The sequence below is a fragment of the Arachis stenosperma genome, chromosome 9 (assembly GCF_014773155.1).
Source record: "Arachis stenosperma cultivar V10309 chromosome 9, arast.V10309.gnm1.PFL2, whole genome shotgun sequence".
NCBI classification, from domain to species: Eukaryota; Viridiplantae; Streptophyta; class Magnoliopsida; order Fabales; family Fabaceae; genus Arachis; species Arachis stenosperma.
In genome coordinates this window covers 13,230,096-13,243,478 of record NC_080385.1, presented here as the reverse complement: position 1 = coordinate 13,243,478, position 13,383 = coordinate 13,230,096, and the positions used below count along the sequence as shown (strand labels likewise).

Below are 13,383 nucleotides of genomic sequence, written 5' to 3'. Positions count from 1 at the left end.
GATTTTTTTAAGCAGAAAAGAGCAGAAAAGAAAGTAAAGATGATGATAGGAGTGTTGAACTACTGCTGAATTAGCTAGAGAAAGTTAGTTTTGTGCTTTTAGCTTTAGCCTTCTGTTTGAAGGAGTCACTTAGGAATCAGTTAGAAGTAGGGATGTCAATGGGGCGGGGTGGGGGCGGGGGATGCTTCCCTACTCCCCGTCCCCGCCCCCAGAATTAATTCCCGTCCCCGCCCCATTCCCCGTCATGGGGGGATAATTGTCCCCATCCCCGTTCCCCGTATTCCCCGCGTTCCCCGCGGGGCCCCATTCCCCATCTCCCTATGTTTAACATTCATATGAAAATTATAGTAAAAAATATCAAAAAAACAAAAAAACAAACTAAAAAATATTATTACAAACACACAAACATATCTTATCTAAGATTATAAGTCCAGAAATACAACATAGCAAATCATAGTCCATAAAATAAAATCTTAAAATGCAACTTTCATTATAAAGAAAGCAATAAAACAAAGTCTTTAACATCAAATATTCTTTCATTGTCGACATAAAACTTCCAACAATCATCTCCATGTTCTCTGTTAAAACAATAGAGACAAATATGTTAACATACAGTGACGAGAATGGAAGCAAACACGCAGACGCAGAAGTGGAGAGGAGAAGGACGTCGTACCTGAGGAGAGAGAACGACGCGGTGAAGCTGCTAGGGTGACGGCGCAAGAGTGGCCGGTGGCTAGCTGTGAGGGTTTTGAAGTTTGAACAAAGTGGAGAGTGCTAGAGAGTTAGAGAGGGCGTAGCAACAAATGTGAGAAGGGAATATAGGGTTAAGGTTTTTTAATTGGTGAAATTACTAAAATACCCCCTATGTTAGAAATAAAGTAAGAGTATTTAAGTAAGTTTAACAATTTGGGGAATTATCGGGGATGGGGCGGGGATCCCCGCTCGGGTCCCCGCGCCTGTCTCGGGGGAATTTTGCTCCCCATCCCCATCCCCACGGGGAAAATTCCCCACCATCGAGGCCCCATTTGGGGCGGTCCCCGCGGGGATCCCCGTCTGCTGGGGATTTTTGACACCCCTAGTTAGAAGTTAGCTTGTAGAAGCTAGTAGAATTAGTTGTATGTTGAGCTTTCATAGGCTTCTAGAACTCACTCTTTTGTGATAACTATAAAAGGGATCAAATTCTTATTATATGGTTCAATCCATTAAATACAGAATGTAGATTCAGATTGCAAATCCAAACTTCCCTAACCACTCTTTTTTTCTACTTTCTTTCATCTTTTTCTAAACTTTCTATTCAAGTTCTGATACCTTTCACTTTTAAATTATAGTTATCATCTTTTATATTTGATTTTAAAATGGTTTAATTTCTCTATAGTTATAACAAATTTGCACTTAGATTTCTATACTTTTTTTTAGATTGGATCTCTATATTTTTTTTCGATTGATCTCTACATTATTTTTAATTTTGTAATTAGGTCATTATTAGTATAAAAAATATCAAAATTAATAAAATATTTCTCCGTAAATTAAAAAATATCCATAATTAATTAAGAATCTAATAATTAAATCTTTAACCATATATTTTTTAAAAAATTACGTTTTTAAACAAAAATAACTTAATTATAAAATTAAAAATAATATATAAACCTAATTAAAAATAATAAAAATTTAATAAAATTATAAAAATCAAGCATAACAATTAAAACCTTTTAAAATTTACTCGCACACGCACGCATTATTTTTGCACACCGAATTCGTTTTTCAATTTCTTTTGGATAATAATAGCACTAGAACTTAATTTTTAAAATTTGATACGTACCATTTAAATTTTTACCACTCGATTACTTATGGTGACGTCTTCAATCTTAATTCGTCATTCATTAAGTTTTTAAAATTGGACGTATATAAATAATCATATTTTTAATTAACGAATACTAAGATGAATAAGTATGAATGTCGTTCTCGGTAAAAATAAGGTATAATTATTCGATTAATTTTTATAATTTTACCAATTTATAATTAGATTTTTATATTTATTTAATTAAATATTTATATTATTTTTAATATTATAATTAGATTTTTATCAGTATAAAAAATTTTAAAATTAATAAAATATTAGTCTATAAATTAAAAGTATTTATAATTAAAATTTTAACTAAATTTTTTATCACATATTTTTTTAAAAAAAATATTTCGTTAATTTTAATATTTTTATATAAAAAAGATTTAATTACAAAACTAAAAATAATATAAAAATTCAATTAAAAATATAAAATTTTAATTATAAATTTAATAAAATAATAAAAATTAACAAAATAATTAAATCTAAAAATAAGTATAGATCTTACTTTATTGAATACTAGCATATCATTTTATTAATAAATAAATAAAGTATTATTTACTTAAATACATATTCTATAAGCATGCAATAATAATTTCTTCAAAATACATCTTTCTATCCAAGTCAGCCAAATTTTGAGCAAGAGTAAATGTGGTCCGAGTTATTGATGAAGATGGAAATGGCCTGGCGGCAAATGAAAATAAAGATTAAAGTATGACTCATTTTACATGTAAAACATATATATATATATTAAAAAAAAAACAGAAAACAAAAAGAAAGGTAACCTGCATTAAGTAGTATAGATAACCAGAGGGCCACTTTAATCTTCATGGGAATTGGGGCCTTTTCATAGTCGAATGGACTTTTTCTTTTAATGCCTTTTGTATTGTATTTTTCTCTTTTTCATAATGCCTTTTTCCAACGTTTTCTATCAGAATATAAGATTTTTCCATGGTCCCCCAACTCCAACTTAATACTATATACTATATATATTTATATTTATAAAACAAAGCATGTATGAAATTATCCCTGATCAATAATCACTAATATATATTAATTGATTGATACATTACATAATATATAATAACTCTTATGCACTAACCTCGCATGGAATAATAAATTTTTCATTATAGGCATATCACTCATCCCAAGTAAGAAACCTAATATTTAAAAAAAAAAATAGCATCAGCTCCGGTTTTTTCTCCAAAAAAATCCATCTAGCTAACTAGCTAATTAACTCAACTAGTTAATATATAATGTACACGATATACAAATCTGTACTAAGATGATGATCGCAAGCACCTAATCAATTAATTAATTAATTTCAACCCCCAAAACCAAACCAAAAATTAGGCATAAAACATTTTTTTTTTCATTTTTCCTTTTTCTGAAGCTCCTTAGTTGTCTTATTTTTGCGCATTCTATTTTGCTAGCTAGTACATACAAAGCAATGTACCAAATATCCCTTCTTCTTTTTTCATTTTTTCCTTCTAACCCTAAATAAAACTTTTTGAATTTTTCTTTTTATTTTTTGGGGTATCTTAGCTTGTATCTCACATCATGATCATGATCATGATGATGCAAGTGGAGAAGTGAAGTCCAATAGATGATGCGTGGCATCACAAGCTTTCCAGCTATGTTCAATATCTTCAGCAATTCTCTTTGCATCAATAGATGCTCCAAGCAACCCACGCTTTGTGAAACCAACGGCATACAATCCATTCTCTCCTTTCCACCCATTTGGGAATGCTTTCCTTGGCAATCCATCTTTCTCACTGAACATTTCACTTCCCTAAATCATCATCACCAAACTATTAGTCAATTATACAAGAATTTAATTCTTTTATATACACTCACAATATAAAATTCTAATCGGCTAAGTAGATATTTCAATAATATGTGAAAATTATATTATGAATCGTTAGATGGTTTAGTCAAACATATTAATTTATTTAATAGTTCATAATGTAATTTTGACGTAAGATATCATTATTAAAATATTTAATTTTTTTTTAATATGACATTATATAATTTAATATCTGTTTTTATTCTTTTTTACCCTAACAATTCATACAAATTAAACCCTAATTGTTTCTATTTTTAATTTGATTAACAATATGATGTTATTGACTATATATACTATGTCAAAGTTAGGAGCGAAAATATACATGATTAAAGGAAGCACACTACCTTTAACCAAGAGGGTACATTGCTTTTGTAACCAGTTGCAAAAATGATGGCATCAAAGTTCTCAACTTTCCCATCAACAAACTCCACTGAATGCTGTGCTAGTCGTTTAATTCCCCGGCAAACCTATATACAGAATTGGACAAATAAATATGTGTAATATTGTTGGAAAAAATGCAACAGAAGAAAAAAAATGTTTTTTTCTTTCTAAAAAAATTAGAGGATATATAGATTGTAGTTGATTAAGACAAGGAAACAGAATATATGAACAAGTCTTTTATTATTATTGGAAAAACAATAATGGGGAGAGAATGTGACCTTAATTTTGCCACTTTTGATGTGAGCTAATGTGCCAACATCCAAAACTGGTGTTTTACCATTCAAATTCTTGAGCTCTAAGGGTCCAAGCTTAGGACGATTAAGTCCAAATTGGGAAGTGTCTCCAAGCATAAGATGTGACATTAGAAGCAAAAACTGATCCACAATATGTATAGGGAACCACTTCAGCAACCACATGGATAAACCAAACGTTGATTTCCCTAACATTTGTTGTGGTAAAATGTGCACCTGCATCATCAATACAAACATAAACAAATATACTATTAATATTGTTTAATCGAATTTCAATAGATGTAAAAGTAGTTACCATTGTTGATTAGTGTCTACTTTACAAAAACGTCTTTAACATAAAAATAGTATTACAAACTGTTATTTGACTGACAGTATCATTTTTACATGAAAATATTCTCGTAAATTTAGTCATCTTGTTGATTTACACTATACTAATACATATTAAATAAGGTGGTTAAGTAGCTTTTTAGGAAATTGTAGGCACAAGAGTCATGAGAGTAATGTTTTCATGATTCCGGATATTTTCTGCAAGCATCTACTGACAGCGGTTCTTTGCAGAGAAAAAGATTGATCTCAAACTCGAAGGTCATTATTATTTTTTCAAGCATTTTGGGATGATGACTTTAATGTTTGCGCATGCAAACAGATTCCAATGAGGTGAGAGAAGAATGACACAAACTCTTTTGACGGTTATATATTCTATAGTTTAAAATAATATAACAGTATGCTGTCTTCACTCAGCAGCTTCCAGTTTTGTCTCCAAAAAAAACAAGTGTGTTATATGAATTGGTGAACCAGAATTACACCATCAAATCACACTTCAGATTTAGATATAGAAAAAATATTTATATTATTAGTATTATGAAGAATCTTCACCTTCTCTTGAAGGGAATATAACAATACTAATCATACAGTGACGCGCGGAAGCGAAAATAATATCTAAGATGTAGTTGAAAAAAATTTAAGATCAATAGTTTAATAATTCAACAACAACTTAAATTTTAAAATATTATTAATTAACTATTGACAAAAAAAATAAATTTTACTATTATTGACTAGCATTTTTCGTTCAAGTTATTAAAAACTTTAGACTAAACTCAAGTTTGTGATTTTAGGTAACTGAAATGAATTTTGAAGTGTGTACTCACCGTGTTTCTAACAACAAGGGAAGGCTTTGCATTATGATTGGAAAGATCAAGACAAACCTCCATGCCAGAATTTCCGCATCCAACAACCAAAACATTCTTCCCAGAAAACAAGCTTCCACTCTTGTACAAGCTAGTATGCAAGATTGGCCCTTCAAACTCACCCATCCCTTCAATTTGGGGCACAACTTGCTCCGCATTCTCGCCGGTGGCCACAATCAGCCACCGGCAACCATACTCCTCCTCTTCCTCCTCCTCTTTATTGTTCTTGTTAAGCTTCGTCTTAACCCTCCAAAACCCTCCAAAACTCGCGTCGAAGTTGGCGCTAACGACCGTCCTGCGAAAAAGAGGCCTAATAGCGAAGTTTTCAGCATAGGCCTTGAGGTATGCCAAGAATTGTTGCTTTGTAGGGTAAGAAGGGAAGTTGTTGGGGAATGGCATGAGGGGTAACTGGCAGAACTGCTTGGGAAGATGAAGGCGAAGGCGATCGTAGGTCTTGAGCTGCCACATTGAAGCTAAGCAAGCTTCTCTTTCAAGAATGAGAGTTGGAATTCCTTTCTGTTTAAGGCATGCGGATGCAGCTAGGCCTGAGGGACCAGCACCCACTATAATTGGTCCCGGAACCCATATCGGAGGAGGAGCCACCATCTTGTCCTTCTTTATTTTGTGCTCGTAATAATCATGGATGCTTTTTCCTTCTAGTTCCTTCAAGTACTCCATCAACTCAACAAAGTCAAACACAGATATATAGATAGAGTAGAATTATGAAACCATGACTATACTCATCTAATGATCTTCTCCAAATACCTTTCTCTAGCAAGATAAATAATAAAAGATGGATGGTGTTTGATATGTTGGATATGGAAGCTAGAGAGAATTGAAGTAGAAGTAGTAAGTGATGGATATAATATAAAGTTTGAGGGAATAAATAGTGTTTGATGTGTTATTATTGAGCAAGTGAGTTGGTATATATATGAATTTGGGTGAGTGGTTTCATGAATCATGAGGGCTTAGAAAGCAGGGTTTGGTTATGTGGGACATATGTAGCTATTTTGTATATCTTGGTAATAACTGACATTAACCAACAACAAACTTTAATTTCATCTCTCCCCCTTCACCCCCCAAAAAACACACTTTGAGGGAAGAGAGAGCAATCAAGCAAACATTCCAGCCTATGAAGACAAGTAGCTACTCAGGAATCCTATGGAATCTATTAGTACTTTCAACTAAATGCATATATAATTAGGGAGACACACATGACATTTATGTAGAAGCTCAATCAATTCTAAGCTTGTAGTTTTAAATTAGGGTAAAGTATATTTTTTATTTCTATAATTTGTTGATTCTTTTAAAAATATTTTTTATGTTTAATTTTATTTTATTTTTAATATTTTTTATTTGTGTCAAAATTAATTTTGTAAATTTTTAATATTATTTCTAACATTTTACATAAAATAAAATTATTTAAAAATAATTTTTATATAAATAAAAAATATTAGAGATAAAATTAAATATAACTAAATATTAAAAAATTAAAAAATCACAAATATTAAAAACAAAAAATATACTTCACTATTTAAATTATAATTTACTATATAATAATTAATTTTAGAAATATAATTGTTCATACTTTTTTTCTATTAGTTTAACTGATCGAGAAAATTAAAGTAATTTCAATGCAACTGTATCGTTATAATATAATATTATTATTGTGCTATTTATTATAATTGCAGTGCGTCTTTCTGCTTATGTTATACATTAATAAATTATTATTTTTATTTATAAAAATTTAAAATTATAAATTTATTATAAATAAAAAATTAATTTTATACTCACAAAATATTAATAAATTATAAATTTTACCTATAAAAATTAAAATAATATTTATAAATCTATTTATGAATGAAATTAATTAATTTTGAGTATTTTTAATTTGAAAAACAATAATTATTTGTTATAAATATAAAATTAATTTTATTTATTTATAAATAAATTTATTCATATTTTAAATTTTTAAAGAGTAAAAACGATAATTTATTTATTCTCTTATATATTATATCATATTTTTTGTCTCGTAATTTAAAACCAAAATTTTAGGTATTCATGAGTTGAGATGTTTTATATATAGATGGGGAGTTAATATTTAATTTGGTCCATAAATTTGAATACGAGCATCAATTTAGTTTATAAAATTTTAATTGTCATAAATTTCATATAAAACGCTACAACAAATTACAACGATTAAGAGGAGTCGCAAATATGTGGGAAAAATCACTTTTGGTAATATTGCGACGGTTTAAAACTACCGCTAATCTAACCGACGCAAAATAATTGATTTACGATGATTATGCTAGTAGTTGCTGAGAACTGCCGCAAAATGCCATCTCCGCACCCTTATGTGCTGCGGCTATCATTCCGCTGACTTCTTGTTTAGTGGCAGTTCAAAATCGTTGCAAATTGACAAATAAACTGCTACTATTCTCTGTTTGTCTTGTAGTGAGTCCGTAAATTTTATAAACATGATTTATATTAGTTTTTGTGACAATTTTTGATACACAAATATTAATGAAGTGCTAATATAGATAGTTAAATACAATACTAAAATTTAAAAACAACGTTATTTTAGTTTTAGCACTCAAATATTTTAAAAACGACATTAAATTACTTGTTTTAATCGAAACAATTTTAATAAATACTACTTAATATGATATTTATTTTTTATTATTATGTCAAAAAACTAATATTATTTTACAGAATTTAATGTGACATGTAACCGTCTACATTAACATTTTATTAATTTTTTGTTAACGTCTATGAGGTGAAAAACGCGTGAAAGTGAAGCTGAAGCGGCGGATCTATCGGCATTAGAAAATAGGCTCAAAACTCACAATATAAACAGCCTTCAGACATAAATAGTACATGTAGCAATTTATGTCACTTGAGTGCCAATAGTAATATTTTATTTACGGTGAACGGGGTTTGATTTATTTTTAAATTTTAATTAAGATTGGATTAATTCTAGAAGAGAACTATTACATTATTATATCAAGCAAGTATATATACAAAAGTTCATGTAAAAATAAATTTCAAATCAAAATACACTTATTTATTTAAAAATAAATATGAAAAAAAATCGATAATTAATCTAAACCTTGACTCTCAAGAAAAAAAAATTAAAAAGATAAAAAAAAATAGAGGTAAAAAAACATGAAAAAAAAAGCAACAAACATATATACAAGAACGTACAACCCATACATATAGAGAACGGGACGGAGGTTCTAGCAAAGAGGTTGGATGGCAAAGAATTAATAAGTTTTGTAAAGCGTCACAATCACATATAAAATGAGTACAATAACACTATTTCTGTCATTTCTAATTCACTTTAATTTGTACCTACACTTAAAGTTACAACTTTGCTTTAGTTTCATCTAGGGTAGGTCATGCCATATATATAGATTTTCTTTCTAAAACTAGCCTTTATTTACACTATTTATTGAGCATGAGTGACACCAAAATAAGCAATTATTGGTTAACAAACTCGCTAATGTTGTTAGAAATTTTTGTTATTCAATTTCTACCATTCCTAAATTTTCTTAATTCTATTAGGGTAACGAACTTAAACATTTACAATTGAATCAGTTAAATATTATATATATATAAATTTCATTTTAATATACTGATAATATAAAATATAAAATTAGGTAATATTATATCAATAAAAATAATTATTTTTTATATTAACTATATGAATAATCATTTAAAAAAATAAATGTAATTAAACGACTGTGTAAAATATTTTTACGCTGTTAATATATCAAATTAAACTTATATATGATTTTTTTTAATTAATAAAATCTTAGTTACGTTGTTAACCAAATCATATTATTTTATCATAAAGCAATGTTACTCTATTACATGAGTCGATTCACCCATCTCTTCTTCTCTGTGTTAGTTTTGGTACACAATTGATCATGAGTAATACAACTTTTGAATTATTTTCACATAAGAAGCTTCTAGATATCATTCAAGCTAAGCATGCACTGAAAACGGAGAAACAAGGCAAACAATTGAGCTTCCTTTGAGTTCTGAAAGTAATTTTAAAAAAAAAAAAAATACTAACTAGGTGTATGAATTTCAACACATGGAACATGAGCAAGGAAATTTAATTTTCAAATTACCACAAACGTTAGTGAAAAGGAGAATATACTGGTAGAAAATGAATCGACATTGGCGATTAAACCATATGGGATCGTTCTCTTTCAAAATTTCTACATTTACACGATCAATTAGACTAACTTTCCATTTTGGTCATTGAAATTCATGCGATTACTTATTTTGATACTCGAAATTTAAAATTATCTATACTGATCTTCCATATTTAAGTTCGGACATATTTGGTCTCTCGACTCTTTTCGACGATGATTAGACAAATGGAATATTGAGATAGCATCCTCTCTGTCACGTTAAATGATGAGTAAACGACGTCGTTTACCCTTGGCATCCAAACAAGTCATAAATGTCGTCACTTTGTATACGAAGGGAGAAAAAATGATGGAGACCCAAAATAAAGTATTCTTCTTCTTCTCTACCTCCACTATTCTTCATTTTGTGACTTGTTTGGGCGCCAAGGGTAAACGATGTTGTTTACTCATCATCCAGCGTAGCAGGGAGGGTGCCATCTCAGCACTCCGTTTGCCTAGTTATCGTCAGAAAAAGTCGAGGGACTATATTGGTGTCCGAATTTAAATTTGGAGGACTAATATAAATGATTTTAAATTTTAGGAACCAAATTAAATAATTGCGTGAATTTCAGAGACAAAAATAAGTATTTAGTTCAATCAATTATCTCTAATTTTTAAAAGGGTTTATAGTTTTGCCGCACAATTTTTTTTGCATGGAAGCGGAAACTCCCCGGTGATTACGGTGGGGTGTTAAATGTGAATAAAACTCCACTATCCAAGTTAAATTCCCAATGCCCCTGGAGTAGAATCTTGTTTTTATTATCTTATTGTATATGTTTGTAAACTAAGATCATCAGATTCTTTTTTTAAGTTCAGGTTATTATTTGAGCAAATTATGATTATAAGACAAGATCTAAGGTAACTTAGTTTTCTATGATTCTACCCTACATGAAACTCCCTTTTGAGGCGTGCAAACAAAATCCCTTTAATATTTTTCCAAGTATTTTAGTTTGTTAATATATATGTATGATATAGATATATATGTTTCTTTTTCAACAAAGAAATGATAACATGGGAGCTACATTAGTAGTGAAATGACTATCTCATGCTACTATCCTCTTCTGTTGAAGTTGGTAAGATTTAGCAATGTTCGACTAGAAAAGGCAATGTATTTGAGTTGGTAGTTGCAGAGAAAATGCGGTTTTCTACACTATTTAAACACGATAAAAGGCATTTTCATGAAATTCATTCAATAACAATTAAAAAATTTATGATTTATGAAAAATATATTAACGCAACACAAAAATATTATGTATACACCAAAAATCAATTATTATATATATGTATATTATTTAATTTATTTTAAATATATATTTTATATTTTAATATATATTTTATATATGTAACTGATTTAATAACTAATTTTTTTACATATATAACTATATTAAAAACCAAATGATAGGGATGGTTTATTTTTAAAGAAAAATTATAAACTCTCTTATTTTTTTATTTGGATAGTTTAATTTAATTAGACTTAATTTAATTTTAAAAATGTAATTATATTCAAATTTAAAATAGAGATTTTTGTTTCTCTAATAGTCTTTTCAAAACAAGATTAAGCTAAGTATAATAACATATTATATTTTATTTTATTAAGACTATATTAAATCTGATTTTTTTTAAATTTTACCTGATCTATAACTTATTTCAGACTTACAATATAGAAGAGAAAACAAAAGTATAGATTAACTATAAAAATATTATATTTAATAGGCTTGAAATAATCTTTTGACTACATTAATTAGTGGTTTAACTGGACCTTTAAAAGGGGACTATTGAATCAATATGCTTTTAAATTTTTACTGATTCGAAACTTTAAAACAAAAAAACATGAGATTTTCTTGTTTTATCTCATTACACTAATTCAAAAAGAATGCAAAAGAAAGGTAGAGAAAAAAATTTATTAAGTAGCAAATATAACTAATATAAAGAATTGGTTTCACATCCAAAAAATAAAATAATAAAGTGTTTATAAGATGAGTGACTCATATAGTTTAATGTTTTAAGGTTTTGAATTTGTTTTAAGATTTTGAGTTGGATGTATTATTTTTTTTATCTTGTGTTCTCTTAATTTTTTTTAAAATTTTTCTATTGATTAAGAATTCTTTATAATAGTTTGGTTAATTGATCTGATCGTTAAAAAGTATTTGAAGTGAAGTATTAAAAATCTTTTCGACAAATATGATTGAGTGACATCAAAAAAATTTTTTGAAAAGAGTAGTCTAAATAGTGTGTTAGTTCCACATTGTAGTACAATAATGTGATAGACAAATATTCAAATGTGATAAAAGAGTTAAAAAATAAATAGATGATGTGTTCGTTGTGATAATTCACACTTGAGAAAGAGACCGTTAAATAACAAGTATGTATAGTATAAAAAATTAATCCCATATTAAAAATAAAAAAACGAGAACAAAATGAGAAATTTAAAAGATAAAAATTCGTTGACTTAACGCATTAAAAATTTTGAATGAAATGTAATATCTTTTTATTTTATACTCTCACTTAATTGTTCTCTAAAATTTTTTTGATGATTAAGAATTCTTCACGGTAACCCGCCACAAAAAGGCATCACGGCCACGTATTCTAATTTAGCTTTCACATGAAAAAAATTTATATATATCTACTCTCCATGACAAATGATGGTAAAATTTGCATTACCATCAAACCAAGTTACAAAAATAGACCACAACAAGTACAAAAAGATGAACTTAAAAAAAAACAGGATTTCATAACCAGAAATCACTAAAATTCTATCTAATGTTCCTAAACCAAGAAATACCAAAATCCATGGTTTCTAAACCAAAAACCATGTGAACTCAAACTGAACTATACACCGATATCTATGGGAACTCTAAACCAAGTTTATACCCCAAAAATCAGATAAACTCTAAATTACCAGAAGCAATATACAACCAAAATGTACATTCTAATGGATTTTTCACCTAATCTCTCACTTTTTAAACTAAAAATTTTTTTTCTTGATTTTCAACTAACTCATATATATTAGAGATGTAATTATTTATCTGACTCTTGGTATCAACTTAAACTTTTGAAAAAATAATTTTGTGACGTAGTATTAGAGTTTTTATAAATTAAAAGTTTAGAATTTGATCCTTATTACTTTAAAAAAAAAATTAACATACAACTAATAAAAATAAAAAGAATGTGGATGTCTATGCAAAAAGTTCATGCAAACCCAAAAAAAAAAATTATATAAAAGAGATTATTATAAACATAACTATTTATATCTTTTGTCTTATTAGATTAAAACTTTGGGAGAATCGATTTTTTTAGCTAACTTTTTTTAAATTATTTTATTTATTTTAAATTTTAAATTCTAAATCATAAATCTTTAATCTTAAATTTTAAATGATAAATCCTAAACTCTAAATACTCCAAAAAAAAAACAAAAAAATTTAGAATTAAAAGTAGCTAATATAATTAATTAAAAATTAATTTCCTATAATTTTTTTATTTATTAAAAAAGCCTATATCAGTTTCAGTCTTTTCTTTTAAATAAAAATTTCATACATAACATTTGAATGAATCTACATCTATATTGTGGGCTTCTGCATGATGGGAGGATGAGCATATATTTATAAACCATTCTTGAAAT

The 13,383-nt window shown here is 28.1% G+C and overlaps 1 protein-coding gene across 1 annotated transcript; it reads right to left on the bottom strand.

The window, feature by feature from the left end:
- Positions 1–2,991: 2,991 nt before the first annotated feature.
- On the bottom strand, positions 2,992–6,317 carry LOC130951725 (indole-3-pyruvate monooxygenase YUCCA2-like). Its single transcript, XM_057880434.1, has 4 exons — positions 5,527–6,317; positions 4,346–4,594; positions 4,031–4,153; positions 2,992–3,632 (listed from the first exon to the last, which is right to left on the bottom strand). The coding sequence occupies exons 1-4, from the start codon at positions 6,241–6,243 to the stop codon at positions 3,411–3,413; spliced, it is 1,311 nt and encodes a 436-aa protein (XP_057736417.1). The 5' UTR covers positions 6,244–6,317; the 3' UTR covers positions 2,992–3,410.
- Positions 6,318–13,383: the final 7,066 nt, after the last annotated feature.

Bases quoted from the DNA above. Each gene is read 5' to 3' on its own strand.
- LOC130951725 (XM_057880434.1), bottom strand. From the start codon at position 6,243: ATGGAGTACTTGAAGGAACTAGAAGGAAAAAGCATCCATGATTATTAC. The intron at 4,154-4,345 runs GTCACATTCTCT...TTCTGTATATAG, and splicing joins TCAAAAGTGGCAAAATTAAG to GTTTGCCGGGGAATTAAACG. The intron at 3,633-4,030 runs GTAGTGTGCTTC...ATGATGATTTAG, and splicing joins ATGTACCCTCTTGGTTAAAG to GGAAGTGAAATGTTCAGTGA.